We start from the raw sequence: 22,964 nt of genomic DNA on the forward strand, positions 1-22,964 counted from the left end.
AGGCGGCGGCTTTCCCGGCAGCGGCGGCGGCCGTGCCGGGCATCTCATCCGTGCTCTCCCCTCCCGCGGCCCAGTGGCCGAGCCCTGCGGCCCCGCGCCCCCTGGGCAGCCCCTGCTCCGGGTGTCCTCGGCGAGGGAAGGAGCGGCCCTGCTCCGGGCCAGGCCGGGGAGTTCGGCAATGGAGCACTGCCGGCAACCCGGCGGGCAGCCCCGGGAACAGCCCCGTGTGCGCCGGCTGCCGCTGCCGGGCAGGGGATCCCGAAGGAGCCATCGAACCAGCCGAAACTGAGATAGGGAGACTCGGGGTTGGCGCGCACCAAGCATTTGGAATTGGTAGCTGTGGCGAGGTTCCCCTCGGAGCGGCAATGGTGCTCGTCCTGATACCATTTTATCAACCTCTTCCGGCTATTTAATATGCAACGCACATTAAAACAACACATCACAGCCCGCGACACATCTACTTCTCAGGGGTAACAAAGCACGTACCAGAGCGTGCCTAAAAGTAAGGGGGGGATGCTTAGAGCAGACAGGCCACAGGCTGCCATCCTTACACGTGTCAGAGTTACCAAATTATTGCAGTGTTTTCACTTAAAGCACTTGTCGTTATATGGTAAATTACATTACTCTGAGAGCAAACTGAACTCCCCTTGAAAGTCAAACAGTTCACCAATTCAGTGCCCTGAGCACCACTTTGAAAAGGGTCTGCTGCCATTGTGTGTGTAGCCTGGCTGATGGTATATGACAGTATGTGCCTTTCACATGATCCTTTGATCACTCCTTGAGCCCATTTCCGAGGCTACTTGCAATGACTAATTGAACCAAATAGTGTGGAATTAGGACACTCTTACTAACCCTGATAAATCTCCCTATTCCCTTGCGGGTGTTTAGTTTCTGTGCTTTGCAGCCAGAGTGCTGTGCTGAGTTTCTCTCAGACCCTGCTTTGGGTATGCACAGCTGCTGGGTTGTTGGTGCCACTTAAACAAAACTAGGGTGAAGACCTCATTTTCAGGTTTGCCCTTCAAGGTACAAGACTGTGACTTTACAACTTAAAAAACAGCTCAAGTGTATAAATTCAATACATCTGTAGTAATTTGAAAGTTCTTTGCACCTTCATGTTGCAGCTGTGTGTCTACCCAAAGATACTGCTTGCTGTAATTATATGAAATTTACATATCCCTTGGAAGGGAGAACCTGCAACTTAGGTAGATTTCTTAGATGTATATTTGAAAACTGTACAAGATGTAGTGGAAGCACTTTCCTTACAATGGAAGTTTAGTTAAAGCACGTCCATGGAGCCACTGAACACATTGTGGAGGTTAAGCAGGAGATGAATGAATTAGGTACATTGAAGCAGCTCTTATGATGCTATGGCTTTGATTCCATGGAGGTAGAATGAAAGGTGACAATGAATCACTTGTAATGGAAAACAAAAAGCTAAATTTAAAGTATATTTCTGCATATGACTTTTGTAGTGCCACTTTATTCTGAGGTCTGAAAGTGAACCCAAGTGAATCCAACAAGAAGGGCTCTTGTTGAAGATTCTGGAGAAACTGAAGCAGACTGTTGTAAGTTAAAAAATCTTTTGAATGCAGCTGCTGCCAGATCCTTGCAAATTATATTTTATTAAGTACCAGCTTTTGGCTTTTTCAGTATTATAAAAGAAACAGTAAGCAAACCAAAAGGAGTAATACACAATGTCAGTTCATGAAAAAATGCTGTGAGGCTATAAAAGTGTCTCTTCTGCATACTTTATTTAATAGAAAACAAAATAAAATAAAGTGTGAGTCTTAGGCATTGGCATAGGTTTTATCATACTGCAGAAATAGTATGCAGAGCCAAGCAGCTTGCTTGGAATCTGGGGTGAAAAAAAAAATGGCAAGGACACTTTCTGGTCAGGCAGATAAAAGAGCATTGACTATATATTTCATTTGTGTTCCTTACTTAATTTCTTTTCTCCTTTCCTTATCTTCACACCTTGTGCTCAGGCAGACCAGCACTTCATTTCTAATGAGAAGGCAGTCATCCAAAACCCAGCTTTAATGAAAATGCTGCATTGCACTGGATTATTCCTGCTGTACACTGCTGAGGAATGAGGTGTATGGCTTTGGGAGCTTCTGAAACAAAGTACCTGCAGTGCTTTTGTGATACTGCTAATTTGTGTCATCAGACAATCTGGAATACCTGGAAACACAGATTTGTTTGTGAGTTGCCCTTTACTGATTTTTATATAGTAAGGTTTTGAAGAAAATGTTTTCAATTAACATTTCATCTTTTTAATCCTGGAGTTTATTTGGGATATAGTAATAACCGCTTATAGTATACATGGAGGAATCTGGCCCTACATGTACTGCTCTAGTCTCTGCTTGCTAAGTGTAAACTTTTCACCACAAAAGAAAAATCCAAATGCTTTTTGCATTTGCCATATTCCTGTTTGTATACATTAATTTACCTTATTAAAAATACATAGCTTATTCTAGATGTATTGACACTCACTATTGCAGTATTACATTTTATATGCGAGTGAGATACATATAATTTCTGGGAAATTCAAAGTAGCTGAAGTAGTATATTCAAGATCAACTCAAGGTGGTACTTTACAAAGAGGATAGAGAACTTTCTATGACACATATTTTAAAAGCTACATGTTGCCTGTTTTGATATTAGACATTCTCATTCCTATTCTTGCATTAGATTTTTTCTCAATTGTAATATTTAGAAAAATATTTATTTTATTATCAGAATTTATTCTTTGATATTTTCATGTTCTTTTTAAAATAATTTATGTGCATAGAATTTTATATCAATTTATATTACAATATTTGGGAAACTTGATAGTGCCACCTACTGCTGAAAAACAAACGTTTTAAAAACTTGCTTGCTAGTTTAGGTACCTTCAGATTAAAGGGCAATGTAAGAAAATATCTGTTAAAATAGCAACTTTTAAACTTCTGAAAAATGTTGGAAACAAGTCCTGACTTGCCAAGTCAGCTTCAGTCACTGAATTTCTGACCTTTCAACCAGTTAGTATTTTGACCGAAACTGTAATGAGAAGTGACTCTGAGGATCTGAGATTTTGAGGTTTTTTTATGTTACATTTTTAATAAAGAATTTAGTTTAAAATCAGTCCCTGTGATATCCCTAAAAAACACTGATGAAAGGAATCAGTGAAGCAACATCTATTTTTTACTCAGTGGTAGGAAGACATCCTCTGTTTTACGAGGTCTCTGCGTGAAATGTAAACCAAAGAGCCTGGAATTAGCATCACATGTGACACAAGTTCTGTTCCCTTCTTACATCACAGAGTCATGAGGTGGACCATAGATCCCTGCTTGCTAATTGGCAAAAGATGGCTGGAATTCATCCTCCCTAATCCCTACCTTTTAAAAGCTAGATGAAGTTAACATACAATCTGAAGTGCAGTACTGGTTCTTTCGTGTCCTCATGGAGAAGACCTCGTCTCTAGGACGAGTGAAATAGTTACTATATGCCCACAACCTTTGCCCACATTAAGTACTGGTTATGATTTTGTTCCCAGGAACTGTGGAAATACAGGAAGTGGTAAGACTTTGTACATGAATATGAGTAAGTAGAATATACACCCTTAATCTTCCTGAGGAAAGTTCAGCTTTAAATTTGACTCAGAGGAGTCAGGAGCAGTTGATCTTCTGCTGGTACTTGTCTCATCCTGTAGAATAAGCTGGCATTGATATGGTTTGAATGCGTGATTGTCAGAGTTGCTGTCTTGTTACAGCTTGATGAATTAACCTTAGAAATCAACTTCCTTTCAATTTGAAAAATTCGTGACAACAATGTATTAAAAGAGATAAAAGATAACACAGGGATGTTTTAGCAGTTGCTGAGCAGTGCTTGCACAGTGGCAGGGCCTTCTCTGTTTGTTGGCTGCCCCAACAGGAGTGACTGGGGGTGCCCAAGGAGCTGGCAGGGGACACAGCTGAGACACTGACCCCAGCTGCCCACAGGGATATTCCAGACCATATGATGTTGTGCTCAGCATGTAAAGCTGGGAGAAAAAGGAAGGAAAGGGTGTTGGGACTGGGGGTGTTTCTCTTCCCATGTCACCAATACGTGTAGTGAAGCCCTGCTTTCCTGGTGATGGCTGAATGCCTGCCTGTTGATAGGAAGTGAAAAAATTCCTTCTTCTGCTTTGTTTGTGTGCATGGCTTTTGCTTTCCCTATTAAACTGTCTTTATCTCAGCCCAAAAATTTTCCCACTTTTACCATTCTAATTATCTCCCCCATCCCACTGGGGTAAGCGAGCATGTGGCTGTGTGGGGCTGAGCTGCCCACTGGGGTTAAACCATGACAGTCCTGTTTTGGTGACCAACTTGAGGCTCAAATGCTTCGAGGTAATGACATGTTTGGTCAGAGTTTCCTAGACTGAATTTATAGCTTTTAGTGCTATTTAGCTATTAATTGGCAGGTGCTGTGCTTGCCATAGGTCTTGCTTGCCCTGCTGCACATTAGTCTAAGCTTGTTAGTGGCTTCTCTTCACTCTGGCAGTTTGCTGTAGGGCTTATCATCCTACCCAGCTGTGCCTGGGAGCATTTTGATAACAGCCCTGGCAGTGTGCCTGGGCTGGCCCTCGCTGCTGGCCCAGACAGGCTGCAGCTCCAGAGTCAGCTTGAATTGAAGGGACCTGACCTGTGGATAAGTCCCTGCAGGAGAGGACAACCTGAAGTGTCTGTGCCTGTGGATAAGACTTTGTTGGGGCAGCAGCATCCGTGGCCATGGATATGTCCATAGCACAGCAGGTACACCCCTGGAGGGACTGTGGCCCTTGGATAAGGCTGTGCTGGAGGAGGTGCCCCTCAAAGTGACTGTGGCTGTGCCTAAGGCCAGGCCACATCATCTGTACCCTGCAGGGACTGTGGCCTATGAGTACACACACTGGAGCAGGTCCACCCCTAAGGGACTGGAGTCTCTGGATAAGTCCACATTGCAGCAGAGGCAGGGGTAGGAGTCCAAAGAGAGACAGAAACTGTAATGGATGCACCTTTAAATTGTTGTAAACTATGATCTGAGTTGCATATTATAGGATTGCTGTAGCAGCAACCACTGCCAGGGGAGAACACGTAGGGCAAGAAGTGGGGCACGTGCAGCAGTGACCCAGCCTGAGCTGGCTCCAATAACTGCACAAAACACAGCAGCTCTCTGGTCCTGAGTGACCACCAGGACAGACAGAGCCTAATGTCCTGGACTAAATGAATTCAATGGACATTCACAGGTGTTTTATGGACACTTCACAGGGAATGATACCTGTGAAGATAGGTAGGGATGGGAAAGAGGAAGGTGGCTAATGAGGATCAGTTGGATAATATGGGACCTGAGCATGATGTAAATAGTAGGGAATAAGGTGTGGTGATTGTACTGGCGATGACTGGGATAGAGTTAATTTTCTTCATAGTGCCTTGTATGGTGCTATGCTTTGGATTTGTGATGAAAACAGTGTTGATAAAACACTAATGTTTGTGCTTCTCATGTGACACAGGGAACACCTGCACTGTGACCAGGGAGGAAGGATGAGCACTCTCACCCTTGGAGAGGTATTTTCCTTATATGCAAAGTGCACGAGTTACATGTTAATGAATTGCATGTTATGAATTAGAGAACTTGTTAATTAGAAACCTCATGACTGACGTGATGAATTAGTGAATTCATGAGCTAGACTAGTTTGTACAAAGGGGATTGAGCCCTTCTTCATCATGTTTGCTTTCTTTCCTAATGAGCTTATAAAATAAACTTTAATTTGGAAAGTACATTATCCTGTTAATTTGAGAGATCCAAACAGACCATGACAGACTGAGTAATCTGTGGCCTTTCTCCCTATTGCCAGTCCAAATATTTTAAAACAGAGGCAAACAGGCAATGACTAGGGATCCTCCTCTGAAAGGAGTAGGGGAAATCCTTCATAACACTTAAGTTCTGTGTGCCTTGTCTATCCCACATTTTGTTTTCCTTTAAGGGCTTTGCCAGAGACTTCTGGTGGCTGCTTTTATTTTTCAGGGAAGTTATAGTCCACCCAGTCCTTCCCTCTTGTTTCACTCACTATGGACTATGGACTTTTAGTGTTAATGTGTGTCAGCCAAAACAATTAAAAGCAATGCACACTGTAGCCCAGAAAACTAGAAAGGTTTGCAAACGTGCTTCTTCTGTCACAGAGAAATATGCAAACTCAGATCACAGTCAGCAGGAAAATGAATAAGCTATTTGATAATACCATGTGCAACAAAACAGCATCATAAAAATGAAATTATTTAAAGTAGCATTCAAATCACACAGTCATCATTGATTTAGTTTCCAATTATACAAAGGTAATTGTATTAACAAACTCCCTTATTCAGTTTGGTGGGAAAACAATTGAAAGTTAGTGTCCTGTCATCTGCAAATAATAAATGATATGATCTGTGCACCCAGTCCAACTAGAATCCTAATGCTTTTTTTACCCAGGGCATACTACAGTATCAATATGCCTGAGCAGCAGCGCAGGACAGAAGGAGGCAGGAGACATGACAGAACTGCAGATGTGACTGGCAGAAGACTGGTGTCAAATGGTGCCAGCACAACCCACCCCAAATTATTATATTCCTCATTTTTGATTCAGCGGCAGGGCTGGTAACGCTGCCACTGTTAGGAGCTAATTGTGCTCACAGGAGTTGCCCTGTTTGTTCCTGGAAAGCCCTGGAGCAGTGGCACTGCTTCTGCAGCCCCTGCATTACACGAGGGCAGCTGTAAGGAGCCTGCAATGCACCTGCACTGCAGCACCAGCACCGAGCTGGGCAGTCAGCGCCTGTGCTCAGGGCACGGCTGTCCTTGGCAACTCACAGCTGGCACGTTAGTCTAAGCTAATTCATCTTTCAACTCAGATCTTTACAAAATATGAATTGATACCTTTTTTTAAAATCTGCTACATTGCATATGCTGCCTTCTCTTCAGCCATTCCTTTTATAAATCTGTCTGAACAAAGTTTACACAGAGTTTACACTCAAGTTTATGCACGACAAATTTTTTATAAGACCATAGTATTTTTAGACTGTGGCACTAGAACTTTCCAGATGTTGAGCAATCACACTGCAATTTTTCTAGTAATACTCACTAGGAACAGAAATTATGCCTAGGAGAGACTGATGCCAAGTACCACTCCTTTTCCTTGTGAAAAGTGATGAGATGTTTTGTTAATAGATGTTTCTCAGCTTTCCACATCTATTGTGGTGATAATTTATGTTGTAATTGCAATAAGTGTATCATGTGCTCCAGAAACTATAGCAGAATGCAGCTGCTATCCCAATGCAGCAAACATAAAGGATTGCCTGTATTCATTAGCAGTTTCTTAATCAATTGATTGAGAATCTGATTTTCCATCAAGCTCTCTGTTGCAAGGTCACAAAGGCTGCTTTTCTTAGCGTGCAGTGTGTGTTACGTTAGCTCACAGACTGTTTTCATGTGCAACAAGAGCTGGAGGTGTGTTGCTTGATGAAAACAAGTCCACTGACTGTGTATGTTTTTCTTAGGTGAGCTGATAATACCAAGTAAAAAAAGTAGGCCTGGAGTAGCCCTTATGCTATAATTCAATATATTCAGGACCTCTGTAAGTCTTATTAGGTTGCCATGCAAACAATGAAAATGAGAACTTCTTGGAATGAGATTTTGCTGCAGTTCACACAGGTAACTTTTTCTCTGCTAATTTAGACACTAAGTTGGCTGTATTAGTTGGCTAGTTTTGATAAACTAAATTGCTGTGACTCTGCCTGATTTCCTTGCAAAATACGAAGCTGTTTTAAAAGAGATTTGGTGAGAAAACAAGCACAGTGAATTTCACTAACTTCAGCTGGCTTGTAATGGAAAGGCCTGCCCTTAGGCATGAACTTGATTACATGAAGAATAAAAAATACAAAATGAATCACATGCTTTAATTCTAAATTACATTATTTGATGTAATAAGAACTTCCATACCAGATAAAATCTAAATTAGTTGTCTGCCAATAGTAATTCCCAGATGTCTCTGAGGAAATTGGCCTATTCTTCAACCTCCTTTCCCCCTCTGCAAGTATAATTGATAATTATGTAACAGCCTGACTCTAGGGGAAGTTATTTTCTAACCTCAGGCTGGTGGCTGATTTATGCCCTGAACTGTGAACATTTATATCCATTATGAATTTTTATCAGGTCCAATCTAATTCCCCGCACAAATGTATGAATATGTATGTATAACCTTTTACTGAATCCTGCTAAGCACTTGGCCTCAATGATATCATTTGCCACCATGTTTCACAGGCATATTACTTTGGATTTTAAATATAATGCCTTTTACTTACATTATCACATCAACATTTGCTTGGGGAATGTATCAGTGGTAGTGATAACCCCCAATACCCTTTTCCCCCAGTAACTGCCTGCTCTGAACAGCTTTCAAGCCTCAGCTGGATCCTGTGTGCCTGTGCTGGACCAGAAGGTAACAATCTCCAGCCTGCCAACATTTCCTGCTCCATCCCTCTTAGTCCACACTTCACCTTTTACATTATGGGTTGACGACAGGGAGAAGGATGATGCTTGCAGTAAATGAAAAGGTTAAAGTGTCTTTAGGACTACAATCACTCTGCTGCACCATGACTTCCTGAATTTGCAGGGGTCATTTCCTTTTAATGTCAAGAGGAGAGTTTATTTTGGGGAGAAGAAGTTGTTTTGGACCATGGGAAAGACATTAGTTTTGATTTGTGTTGGGTCAGGTCAAAGAGGTGCTTTTGTAAAATACTGGGGAGGGAGGACTTAATGTTGGGGTGGGCTATTACAGCTACATCTTATCACAGGAAAAGGGTTGATTATGTTTGATTTGGAGGAAATTGGTTATACCTAGCAAAAGAGGGTTTGATTAGGAATGATTCTGAATAGAAAAGTAAGAACTGTTTTACCTAAAGAGAGAATTTCACTGAATGTCTACATGGGCTGACTACTGCCATGATAAGAATAGTTGGGTTTTGACTAGAGGCAAAAGAAGGTGAGACAGACTGTAGGGAAGATCATGCAGAAGCAACATGAAAAAACAGTGTTTTCCTTTTTCCTCTCAGTCCTGAGACATTATTGGTGGCACCTGCAATGAAAAAAAGACAATGAGGCCAAGTTCAATGGTCCATGCATGAAAAAATATGAGTTTGTGAATCCTCATAACACTCTCAATGAGGAACTATTATTGAGCCGGAAAAGTTAATTTATGAAGAACAGGGATATATGCAAAGCCAAAAGGGACATGTGGGGTGGTTACAACAGACAGTTGGCAGTAACTCCATACAGTGATCACAGTCAGTATTAAGCATCTGTGGACTTAACCACAAAACTTCAATATTGGTGTAAATTCTTTAGCTTGGGAGTGAGTGCTGAGATATGGTCTCTTGTTGGTTCACTTAATTATATAATCAACAGCTCTGAAGTTTTTATTTGGATTAAAATTTCCCTGGAACTCGAGTAATTTAGATCTGAAGTTTTGGCTCTAGTCCCTTCCCAGCTTGTACTCAATATAAATTACTCTCCTAGAACCATGACATGTTCAATTTATCCTCCATTTTAGATGGTTGAAAAGTGCATGCATAATTCTGTGCATGCTACACTTTCTGTAATCTACTGTGACGAATAGACCAAATGACTGAAACTGCTAGGTAATACACTTTATTTTAGTCATGAATCCACGCCCAGCTGTAGTTAAAATACCAGGCATTTGAATTATTTGATTTGAATCAATGCCAAATTCAATCTTATGCAAACCAGAAAGGGAGAGGGAGAAGAAATTCTGGTATTAACCCAGCGATTTATGCGTGGGAACATAAGGCCATAACAAGCAGCAATCGGCCAATTGTAACAAAAGGAGTGGACCACCATGAAAAATCTGACAACTTTTCATTGGAGCTGCTGTGATTGAGGGGTTGGGAACATCTAGGGGTCATTATCTAGGGGTTTTACACCTAGATAATGACCACAAGAAAAGTAGACTCAGGGACCAAAATTCCCTCAATTCCACTTTCTGTCAAAAACACTGGTCAAGCTCAGTACTCAGTACCATCTCCACTCACACTGGGAGGATTTCCATGGTGCAGTACAACAGAGGATAACAAATATTCCCATTCTGGAGAGAAAACCAGAAAATAGTTATATCACACTTGTCTGAGAGAAGTATATATTTTTTCATTATCTAATTCCTGATAACTATGTCAAATTAAGAGCTGTATCCAGAAATAATGAACCTTGGTGTTGAGTTTGCATCTCCTGGGTCATTCTGACTTGCCCATTAGGGCCACAAGTTTAGGTACAGGGAGGCAAAGTCACCTGAGCATTCCCCAGGAGAAAGGAGGAGTGCCTAGAATTTTGTCAGCATAAGAAATCCCACAGGGATTTCTTTGAGGATGACTTTGAGGATTATTTTATACTCTGAAATATTACTGTTTTCCAAGAGCTCTTTTTACTTTGTAGCAAGGCCATGTTTGCATAACTAAATGATAGGAAAGGCGGCCAAAACAATTTTTTAGCTACACCTACTAATTCCAGTATTCAACTCAACCCAACCAAAGAGGTTTCTGGGTAGTGGCCTTGAAAGCTCATTACTGCAGTTCTCTTTACCCACTGGTGCCCAGAGAGGCTCTGAATGAACTTCCTCTGAAGTTACACATGGAAAGGTCCAACTCCTTGTAGCTCTTTAAGCAATTTTCTCCTCAGCCAGAGACCTATCCCCTAATTTGATGCCTCTCAGTGAAAATGTTTTTTCTCTCAATTGTCATGCCAAACAGTTGTCTGCTTTGTTCTTTTTTTCACAGAAAGGCACCTGTTCAATTTTAGATACTGTTCAGCCTTTTCCACTTCAGTGGTCTGCACTACTCCTCGGAGAGCCCTGAGCTCTGCACGTATTTCAGGCTGCCAGCTCTCTTATGTGCTTTTCCCCAGCAGCCAATTTTGCTCAGAAGCTCTTATGACTGAGCCAGCTTCCATTCCTTCATAAAGGGATACCCTCTTGTTATTGCAATTGAGGAGTTCCATAAGAGGCTTTTAATGTCTCCAGAGTGTTGTTGTGTACAATAACATCCTGAATTAAGCTTTACCTAACACTTGTTCATGCAATACTGATTTATTGGCAAATTGCATTTGTTTCTGCTGTTGACAAATACTTTTAGGTTTATTTCTAATACCACAATTCCATTATCAGATTAATATAGGCTTAAATAAAATGTTATATGCTTCATTTGAATAGCAGGACCATTTCCAAGCCTGAATCACTAATAAGTACACTGCCATCTTGTGTCCTGAAATTCTAGGTAATATAAAAATGCACAACATACATAGAGCTTTTCACAAAATAGGAGATAGCTATATGAGTGGAATCAGCAAGGTTATCAAAGGATCTTTACTGCAATTTCCTTCTCTTTCTTGTAAAATGTAAAATCGTCATTAAAATAGCAAGTCTGATTGATAACTCTAAATCCATCTGTTCTAAGGATCTATTCCTTTTAATCAGTGATTTGTGGGTAACCCAATGGGGGAAAAAAAAAAGGCTACAGAGAAAATTCTGCTACAGCCAAGCCACTCTCTTTTCCAGCGATAAAGTCCAATATAGACTCCAAGGTGTGGCTCTGTTGCAAGGCAACCTCTGAGCTGGTGTGGGGTTCCCAGAGCAGTTCTATGCCAAATGCTTCTCTTCTGCCAAAGGGGGTATGATAGAAAAGAGTGAAGACATGGATTTTTAGCTGGAACCTCTCCCTTTGGAGCAACCATGGTCCGAACACAACTGGATCATCACTGAGTCTGCTCCAGTGCTCACCACAGGACTGGGCACCTGGTTGCAAGAGAACCTAAAGTGACATGTACTTACAAAATGAAGAAAGTGAATTTCTGCCCCACAGTGTTTATTCAAAACTAGATTCAAAACACAAAACCAATGACATTTTAGTGGATGAAATAAGTACTGCATGCTCTTTCTCTAAAAATAATCACTCCTTCATAACATGCTAATCAAAAAAGCCTTTTCATACAATTATACTTCCAATTGCTTTCACTGTATATAACATTTAGCTCTGCCTTTTAGTTATGTTTTTATTAATTTTAGCTTCTGTCTTCTGTTGTTTATTGTTGCAGATGTGTAGGAACAGTCTCAAACAGTTTTCCACAAAGGCTCTATGAAACCCCAAAGATTGACTCCGTGCAGTTATTGTTGCCTGAAACAAGCATAGGGAGCAAGATAGGAAAAAAGGTGCAAAATCAAATACTAAACTTAGAGACACCTGGGGCAGGGCAGAAAATAGTGAAAGCCTATCAAGGTAATAGATGCCAAGGTAAAAGGGCAGAGAACATTAGCAGGGGACAGAAGCACTCTCGGCCTTACCTGCTCAGACATTTGCCTCAGTTAATGGCTTTCCATGCCAAATTTTTTTCTTTCCACCTGTTGGGAATTTCTTAGCCAAGTGTGTACACACATTTGTGTACGTGAACTTAGAGTATTATTTGCCACCTCTGAAAGGCAAACACTTTGAGGCACCCATTGTTGTCTGAGGCAGGCAGGGCTTCTGTCTCCCAAGGTCATTTTTTTATGCCTTACATGCATAATATACAATGACACAGAGTTTAAAGAGCCTCCCTTTCTTGTGACATGAGCAGTTACAATGACTTGAAAGAGCTTTTGCTTCTGTAACAGTACTTTTATAATACCTTACTGCTTTATGAACTTGTCTTCAAAAAGCCACGTGTGTCTTGCGGCCTGGTTGCATAACCTCCTGCTCAGTAACAGGAGAACATTAAAACTGTTTGCACAACACAGTGTTTAAGTAACATAAAAGCTTATTGAAAAGGGCTTTGCAATTTCAAAATCTGGAATGCTTTGCTAAGATTGTTAATGCTATTTTATTTACTTTATCTGCCCATAAGATTCCTGCCAGTTTTCTTCATTTTCCAGTGGAGAGTCATACTTCCTCTTCCTTACTTTATATCCTTTGCTGTGTTATTATCCAAGAGATTTTCAGATAGAAAAAGCTAATTGGCTACATATGAGGAATGATAAAACAGTAACTCCAATACTGCTAGAAGTTACATAAAATTAAGAAGGAAACTGTTTTATTCTACTGTAACCTGTGATGTGGCGTGAATTTACCTCCCTGGTGACTGAATAGCACTGGCTGTAATAGTTATGGGAAAAGCAGAAGAGGGAAAACTACTGCAAACAGAGCAGGTCTGGGAGGAGAACTGATGTCTTTTGTGTCCTCAGTTCCTGGAGATGTTGGCTGACACAGCCTGTGACTGGTCAGTCCAAGCCTCTCAAGCACACCATGCTCCAGCTTTTGAGCATCTGCCAGCAGCTGCCATACTGGGTTAGACTGCATGATGTCCTAGCAATGGATGCAAGTTTGTTGTTTCCATTTCCAGTTTGCTTTCCATTAGCTGGTTCATTTTGTCACTGTCAGACTTTCACTGATTGTAGAACATGCCTGTCCATCAGCTGGCCTATTTTGGTACTACCTACCAGCAGAAGTGGATGGTGGGAGACAAAATATTAGGGATAATTCTAAATATGTGAGTTGAACCTACCCCCTCTGGATGAGTTATTGCATGCTGCAGTACTATGAGTAAGCTGCTGGTGGAATCCTAAATGTGAACTTTGGAGAAAATACTAGCTCAGGTTTAGATTTTCACATTCCCATCTCAGTGCCCTCTGACCACCCAAAGTCACAAGCATTAGGGAAAATTGCAAACACTGTGTGCAGCTGGGTCCAGCTAAACCAACAGTGTCCTTTAAAGATCAAAGAACACTCAGAGAAAGAACAGCATCAGGGAAAGGCAGATAGAGCTGCACTGAACAAAACTTCAAAGCATTTACTTATATTTTATCCTGTAATTAAGCTTAATATTTCTAAGCTTTTCCAGGGGTACAAAGCCTACCATGTCTGTAATTGCAGTCTTGGCTCTCCTGATAGAAGTAAACTACCCCACATTCCTAGAGCACACACTACATTTCCCAGAGGCTGTGCATGTACTTTATTACTCAAGCATACTTGTCTGAAGAAAAAGGAGCTCTACCACTGAGCACAAAATAACAGGTCTTGAATTTAAAGTTTCATAGGTTTTTGTTTTGTTTTAACAAAGCTGCCTTTCCTTTAAAGTGTCCATCTGCAGGGCTATAAACATTAGTGAGGAAGCCTGTGCCTAGGTTTATTTCTGTTAGCAGGAGCAGCTGGCCATCTGCCGGGCAAAAGGAAGGCTGGGCTTTGGTGGATTTGGAAGCAAAGGTCACAAACAGCACATCCCTTTGCCAATGACACATTTAGGCTGTGACAGATCAGAAAATGCTTTGTTAATACACCCTGCTCAACTTTCCAGATCTCCTTAGATCAGAACTCTGTATCATGGAATCTCAAATGGCTTTCACACAGAGATGTCTGTGTGAGATAATTGTTGTCCCCAAATGTGGTAGGTCAAATGAAAAGATGTCACCAGGTCCCAGGGTCCAGCTTCAGCCTCTGTGTTTCAGGTTGTGAGATGGGGATGTCTGTGGATGCTGGGGACTCCAGGACCCACTGCTGGCCCTCTGCTGGGACCTGCTGCAGGGATTTGCAGGGCTGAGGATGTAACTCACCACAGAGGCACTGACTAAAATCAGCTCATTACAGGTCAGCACTCCAGAAGTCTGAGGGATGCTTGTGCAGCTGGCTCTGGAGTCTCATTCCAACACTTGGTACATTCTGAAGAGTCCTGGAAGCAATGTACAAGGTAAGATAGAGTGAGAAATCAAGAGTTGACTGGGGGAAAAAGCCCCAAACTTGGAAGTATTTTCTTTAAACCCACTCAAAACATAAGTGACTCAAATCTCAAGTAAGATTGACAAGGCATAAGGATCAAGTTTGCCTGTTTCAACACAGCCAACAATGCCATACAAGTCAAATAAGAGCTATGGAAGGCAGGAACACTTGGCAGTCCTGGGATACACAGGATCACCTGGAAAATAAATCTGAGGCAAATAATTCTTCCTTTTTAATTTTTAATGGCTTTTAGAAACTGCTTAGAAGCTACAGTAAAATGTATTTAGATACTATATCAAAAGTGTTAAGAAGATACTTTGCTGATATATAAACACACAATTCAGTCGATTACAAACTAATTGCTAAAAAGCTTTCTGTAAAAGCCCCTGAAGATTCAAAAGCAGTGCTTTCTGCTCTGAGAGTTGGAGAATTTGAATGATGTACTGAGCACTGAATGAGGAATTTAAACATCTTACTGGAGGCATAAGACAGAAATGATTTCTAGCCATTTAAGGAGAAATTCAAACAGAAGAAAAGCTCATATTAGGGACTCAAGAACAGTCACTTTAGCTCTATCTTGCTTTCCTGTGTACCAGGAGTCACACTCACAATTCCAGATGAAACTTGCTATTTTAATTGGAGTAAGGCAGTTTTAATGCTCTTGGCCCAAGAGTATTTGCTTTGTACCAAGATGTCCAAGCAAGTGCTACCATTGTCACAGCAAGATAATTGTTCTGATAAATGTCTTCATTTTCTAACTCTCCCTCTGTTGAATTTATTATCATGGTTTTATTCTCCCTTCAGTCACAAGGTTGTACTATTTTCCTTAACTGCCCTCTTAAAACTAGTGCATCCATAGGCCAGGAGGGAGTGCTCTAGCTTGGGAGCCAACACTATTATTCCAGAGTCCTGATGTTCCAGCAAGCTTGGGAATGATTGCCCTGAGGTTTCTCACCAAGCTGCTTTCAGCTCACAAGGGCATGAGGAATCACTTAGTACCTCTTTTTATGCCTAGTCATTAGGTATATTTACAGTAGTACTTTCTCCCTCAAAGTCTGGCACTGCTTTCTTTGCCCCTACTTTCTGTTTTACAACTGTTCCTTTGCCCCTAAACTTCCAGTCCTGCAGCGCTGAGGAGCCATGAACACAAGGACAGCTTGTTTTTTCACTTCTCAACACACAAAGAATGTTGTGTTAAAGAGAAAATAAATTCTGTTTTTCTCTCATTTGAAAATGCCTACCTTCTTCAGCGACATCACTGCATGTAATGGAGCAGTAAGCTGGTCTCCTATCAAACAAAGCAAGCAGCAGAGATTAATTATCTCACAAATATTTTGGAGAATCAAGCAGTTCACCCATTTGTGCTGCTCCATTTCCCGTGTTTTCAGCTGAAAGAGCAGGCTGCTGTCTAAATTGATGGCATCCTTTTCAGCTGAGACCAGCTTAATCTATTTTGTGTTCTTCAAAAAAGGAGCTGCCTTTGTTGTCCCTTGTATGTGCCACATTTCTCTGTTGAAACAAAGCAGTGGAGAACAGCACTGGCTTGACAGTGCCTGAGACTGGAGTCCTCAGGTCTGGCAAGGCAGCAGCAGCAGGAGCATTTAAGGTGTCCTGCTGCTGCCAATTCCACAGGATAAGCTGATGCCAGTCATTAATTGTATATACTTAATTAAACTTCTACAAGGCACAAATCAAATATGCAGGTTAGTTCAAATCACATCATCATCAGGAAGGGAACAACATTCTAAAAAAGTTAAAATCAACAAATAACCAATATTTCTAAAAGGAAAGGGAGACAGATGGCCAGGCTGCCTGTTGGTGACTCTCACTGTTCTGTCTGCTCTAGCAGTGCTTGCTTACTTATTGGTAATGATGCTTTTTAGTGGTTCCTACCCATGAGTGTCCACTTTTCTCCATGAGGGTCTCTCTCTCATCACAAAGACAGTTTAGCTGCCTGTGGAGCAGCTGCTGAACTGCTCCAGTTTATGGCCTTGCATATTCAGATAAATTGCCAGTCATTTCTCTTAATATACTGCGCTGTAATTTGAAAAAACCTGAAAATCAACCCTTTTCATCAGTATTCTGATATTAAAACTGTATTTTCAAAACAGCAACAGATTTGCATCTGAGCAGAAATGTTGCCTTTACTCATTCAGATATTCTGTTCAGCTGCCTTGGACTGCCCCAGCCTAAACTAGAGTTGAATCAACATTTGTTTTGTTTCACATAATGGCAGAATTACCTACATTTGTTCAAACTCCTTTGATTTACTACCTGATCTTATTACTCAGAATTCAGTCTGTCTCCTCCTTTTATGTTTTTTTGAGGTCTGAAGGGGCAGAACTGAACCACTTAGATCCAGTTCCAGGAAAAAGGAGAGTAAGCTATGGAAGCTGCGTGCTTCTGCTCCAAACAAAATGCAAATGGTCTAGTACTGGCATGATGACAATTTAGCTGTAAACCATTAAATCACTACTTTTCTGCTGTGGTTGACCACCAGTGCAACACCACATGGTGGATGGTGCTCACTAGCCTGTGTTTAGATTCCCTGTTCACAGCTCTGTGACTCTGGTTCCTCTTTCACTGACTGCAATTCCTTCTTCCCATTTCTCCATTCCTTGAGTGACAGGAGAGGTACAAAAGAAACATGGTACAAGGAAACAGAATATCCTATGTTCGTGACATTGGCAGTCTCCTGCCAAAGCTTTCTGTGGCAAGCTCAAAAAAAGCCATTTCTAGATGTTCAGTTTGCCTCCATTATCTTGCAATGTAATTGCTTAGGGTGCTCAATTCCCTCTTGGCACAGCACATGAAGGGACCATTAAATGCCTAATAGCACCAGGTATGCTTGTCCACACTCTGCATGACTCTCATCTAATCTGTTCTCATTAGCTTTGCATGTATTCCTGAATGTCTTCATTCTGAGGCATGTCTCTCAAAATGGATTGTATTACTCTCCTACATTTCTTCAGTACATACAGGGATAGCACCTCTGTTTTGGGAGTCCACAGGGAATTTGAGCCAAATTAGAAGGAATCACAGGAAACTTTGGGGGAACAGACTAAGAAGGAAATGAATAGCACTCAAGGCTGAAAAGGATACAAGTTCAGGGGACAGGAGAAAGTGGCTATTTGGATAAGCATATCTAAAAGTAGTTTAGTGCATAAACTGCGAATCTGCAGAACATCAGGAGTTAGCCTAACCCATTTCCCCATCAGACCTTAAATGACAGTGATAGTCTCTACTCTTAGCTGTTTGTTAAAAGACTGTGCATCTGATTTATAAAAAGGATATGGGTGCCTGCACATATCAGAACAAATACAGATGCCTCCATTGTAAACTGCCTTCCATTTTCACAATGCATCGGGAAATTCAGATGTTTAATAAAATTTCCTCTTTTTAGCTATATAATCTTAACTTTCCATTAGTAGCTATCTTTACAGGACAATTTTACTATTGTGGGGGAGATAACTATCAAATGATATGATTGATATGATATGATATGATATGAGAATTATTGAGAAAGGCTTAATCTAAGATATAGATATTTTATTATTTTCTGACATCTAGTTCCCTCAAGATCATGAAAACCTATTTTTTTAAGCAAGGGAAAAGACACTGTTCCACATGAAAAGTGACCAAACCAATGGCACTATGTGAAGGGAACCCTAGAACTAGAATCAAACACGTAAGGTGGGGTTTGTTCATTATAAAGAGTCACTTAATTATTTGTCAGCTTTCTTTTGGGAACAGTTTTTGCACAGTCTGTTCAAACACTCTGCCATCCCAAACATTGTGTTTACACAATTACATTGCTCAATTGTGTGTCTGATGTTGCATACCTGGTTTTCCCCAGACCATACATAGGGAATTGTCTTAAAATGTAATAATCACTAGAAGAAAATGTTCCTTCTCTTTAAACTCCAAGAATTTGCAATAGCTGATTTGTTTCTTAAGTTGCCTGGCTATCTGATCCAGGAAAGGGTTTTTGTGAGTCAGCTACAACAGTCAAGTGTTAGAGTTTTAACTGAAATATGTCAAACATTTCTGCCAAGTCATCTGATAAATGTCCCTGTTCAGCTGGAAAGAACTCTCTAAAAGATTCAGTCAAGAACAGTACAAATATACTAGGCTTTTTATTAACACCTTTTTCTTATTTTAATTAAGCGAGTAAAAATTCAACTGACTTAAACTGCATTCAAGCACAATTAGCCCTCTACATACCCTTGTATTTAGCCTCCTCCTGAGAAGCTGTTCTCACCCAGAAATTGTAGAGCTCTTGTCATACTTAAAATCTTCTCAAAAGTATATAAAAGGATTGAGCTTCTAAGTAAAACACAAGCAACAGTCTCTTTCACAATACAGTTTATATGTTATACACCCTTAGGAGTAACAACAGTTATTAGAACCAATACTTCTAGGGACATGAACAAGGAAAGCGCAGAATTAAGCAAATGTCATTATTATGTAATTTCTTCTTTCTCCTCTAAATTCTGAGAAATTGCAGGAGATTGGGAGAATTTTAATGTAACATATGTAGTGCATCAAACTACATTATTAGATTGGATATTAATTAATGTAGTCTAATAACTATATTATTGGACTGGATATTTCAGCAGAGTGCTGTAATATAATCTATTTTACAGTATGGAGGACTGAGAATAGTCATGAGATAATGTCATCAAGACAAAATGCAGGTGAACTGGAATTGCAACAGGCAGGAGAGTATAGATGCAAATAGTTTCTACAGAAGCTCCCTTGTCATGCTGGGCAGTTACATTTCACTTTAACTGACAGCTCTCTTAAAAAAGGGGAAGTGGGAAAAGTCTTGGGGCAGTAAAAAAGGAGTGTGCACTTGAGCTCCTTTGGGATATGCACCTTGTATGCTAACTGTCTGTAAATGTCAAATTATGCTTAACTTCACTGACCAAGCCATGAGATGACATCTATGGTAACTATGTTTGGTTTTACAGAATTGCCTCAAAAAGTAAATATGAAAGATTTTTCTCTTGACAAGCTTTTGACATACACTGTGGAAGAGTTGAAACTGGCAGGGTTATATATCTCTATGCAGTTTTCTCTGAAGCTTCTCTCTCTTCCCTTAGTTTTTTAGATGCAGCAGGACTGTCATTCCAGTAGAATGAAGAAGGTGAAATGAGTTCACTGTGCACCTGCAAAGTATGTATATTGATAAACACACCTGCCACTATTGCTACCAGTGACAGAGCACTACTGGTTTGACTACCAGAAGTAATCAGAAGAAACAGAGCATTTCATTCTGTTTGCTGAGGAAAAAAGCTTTGTCAGCTTTGAACAGAGGGATGCACAAACTTATCTGTGCATATAACTAACAGTTTAGAAAGTATTTTTCTTCCATGCAAAATTGGTATACAGAAAATTCAGGTCTGGACTTACTAAGTACAACAATAGTAAAAGTATATCACTGATAACTCTGCTTTGGAGCACCAGTGGAAGGCTTAGTGGAGTTACAGCAATTTCACTGAGGAGTCTAGACACTTTTAAATATACCATGGACAAGAACTGGAATCAAACAAGTTTGATTCTCAGTGAACATCTCTTTTTCAGATACATATTTACTTTTAAGTTCTGGCATTTCTAAGATTTCAGATCATCTTGTTGACTGAAAGCTGAAATAGTTAAGCTCCTTTTACACTTTCTCTCTTTATTAGGAGGGAGTTCACCACCATGTACAAAAACATCTGCATTTCTTGTATGTTTAAAGACAGAACATACTGCCCACTAACCTTTTCTGTATAAAAAAGGTCAGCTTCTGTTTGGAGATACCAAAATTAGAGGTTTCATTCATGGTCAATGCTCTCTCTTATATTTTTTTCCCTATTATCACTCCTATCCTTGTGTAATCTTTCAAATCCAGCCTGATCCTTGCCAATGGCTTGAGGTCCTGCAGGCTGCTTTGTATCTCTGAGCTCTGAGACCTGAGCCTTTCTTCTGTGGCACCGAGGCTGCCAAGCTGAGCTCATAGTGCTGTAAGCTGGTAGTGCATGGATGGACTGAGGGATGAATGCAGCGCCTTTTCCCAGGGATTCTGCTGACATTGTAAAAGTGACACAATGCCTAAGTAGGTGTTAGAGAAATTGGCTACTTTAGGGAAACTTCTTGGGCCATTCCATATCAACAAACTCCTCCCAGAGCATGAATTGCTTGGTGTTGAATGACATGTTCATGAATGTGTGTGTAGGCTTGTTTTGTTGTTTTTTCCCCCTCTGGTGAAAAAAGGACTAATCCAAAGGTTATCTCAAAGGCTTATGCCTTTTCCCCCCTTTTATTGCCTCAACAGCTTCTTCTGAGTCCATGATTCAGCTGTGGATGTCCCACACCCATCCTAAACCTAGGGCAGGCAAAACCCCACCTCTTCTGTAGGCGGTGTCATTTTGTACAGGGGTACAGAACAAAAAGGTGTTCTAATACATTTGTGTCAATCACATCTTAATAGTGGCTGAACTGGAGAGAGCAAGAACACCTGGAACACGCCTTATTCAATAGGTGTTACCTTCTGTTTAAACCTTTCAAGCAGCACCATGAAATGAAGTGTCTTGAAAAAATTAGTTTCTACTTTTTCATTTATCTAGAAAGCAAAAGCTTCTTTATGTCTATTTTCTCAAAGCCTAGTATTATGATAATGTTCTTCTGTTGCCTTCAGAAGCAGTGAGGTGAATTTAGAATTGTAGCTCAAAGCTGTGTCATTTTAAAAGGAAAAATAAACAAAAAGAATCCCACAACTTTTTCTGCTATTTAGTCAGTAAAGGAATAGCATGGACATGTACTACAGCACTGCACTTCCTGCAAGGACTGGGAACTTTCTCATGCTTCTATAAAACTTCTTTGAAATGTTTCAAAATTCTTACCACAGTTTAGGTTGAACACTGTACCTTCTCTCAGGTGTTTGTATAGTTGCTACTTGCTATCAATTAATTTTCTGCATCTGATACCTGCATCTCAGGGGCTCTCATGCTACATTCGGTGATTCTCTAGACCCTGTTGCAGGACTCCACTCTAGGCAAGAAGATTTATCAGAAGAGTCTTTTCTTTGCCCAGCCTGTGTGCAGGTTGCCTAGGAGTGCAGTGTTTGTCCTGAGAACATGCTCCCTCTGTGGTCTCCCATGGGACCACTCTGTAATGGAACTCTGAGACACCTTGTTTTGAAGACCTCTCTGAAAGTTTACAGTACTTTGGCAACTTTATTTTGTATTACACTGTAAACTGGCTTTAAAATTGTGTTTCCTGAAAATGCCCATGTGCAGAATTCTGGAAATGCAGGCCTTTGTTGACATGAGGTGTCACACTGAGCTGGCATCCCACTTATGCTTACAGATGCACTCGGTTTTGTGGGCAGGACAGCTCATGGAATGGCAAAGGCTGCTGCCTTGGCTCAACAACAATTAGAATACTTCCAACTACTGCACTGTAGATCTGCTGGTATTTTTACTGATACAAGTTTTCTTCCGTGTCACAACATATTACTTTCAAAATCCTGTTCCCTAAGTTTTCTTCTCAGCACTACTACTTACCAGAATGAATTATATGGTTAAATTAGATATAGTTTTTGAAAACATGCCAGTGGTTCACTTCAGCAAATGAGAAGCAGTGACCTCACAATCTGATAGCACATTATGTGACTGCTGCTTTTTATGAAGATTGCCATCCTTCCAAGGGAAGCAGAGATTGCATGCAGAACACGGGTAGGAGCTTAGCGTTCTTACTGTAAGAAAAGATTCCTGTTGCACAAAAATGAGGTGTGACTTAGCTATTCCTCTGCTTTGCAAAAGACAAGGCTCTCAACAGTTTCCAAATCACACCCCTATGTCTCTAGCATCCCCAGTTAAATCTTCACTCACACACATACTTTAAAACTAATTTGGAACTTTTTTGAGAAATAAGTTGTGAGGTGATGACAAATATTATTTATCAGATTCTAGTTGAGGTCAGTTTTTTACTGTGAAGCTCAACAATCAGGATCAAATAAATGACCAATGGGCTCACTATTGTTCCTTACAAGTGACTGGGATACAAGGAAACATTCTAGGAAAATGTGAAGCCTACTACAGGGGATTTAGTATCCATTTGGCAGCATTCAGCAGTGTGGAAAGTTTTAGGTAACTGTGACTGAAATTCCCCCCAGCTATATCCAGAACTTCAGTAAAC

General features: G+C 40.6%; 1 protein-coding gene across 3 annotated transcripts in view; it reads left to right on the top strand.

The window, feature by feature from the left end:
* The first annotated feature begins 1,478 nt into the window (after positions 1 to 1,478).
* Positions 1,479 to 22,964, top strand: part of AGPS (alkylglycerone phosphate synthase) — a 73,756-nt gene continuing 52,270 nt past the window's right edge. The window contains exons 1-3 of one of the 3 annotated variants that reach the window (XR_010028584.1): positions 1,479 to 1,565; positions 1,986 to 2,201; positions 14,652 to 14,751. Coding sequence is in view for 2 of the 3 variants with exons in the window: in XM_063162193.1 (XP_063018263.1) it covers positions 2,090 to 2,201; positions 14,652 to 14,751 (212 nt within the window). In the remaining variant the exon portion in view is untranslated. The remainder of the gene's footprint in view (positions 1,566 to 1,985; positions 2,202 to 14,651; positions 14,752 to 22,964) is intronic. The other 2 variants (XM_063162193.1, XM_063162192.1) reach the window with 2 other exon arrangements.

Source organism: Melospiza melodia, chromosome 8, assembly GCF_035770615.1.
Source record: "Melospiza melodia melodia isolate bMelMel2 chromosome 8, bMelMel2.pri, whole genome shotgun sequence".
In the NCBI taxonomy this organism is placed as follows: Eukaryota; Metazoa; Chordata; class Aves; order Passeriformes; family Passerellidae; genus Melospiza; species Melospiza melodia.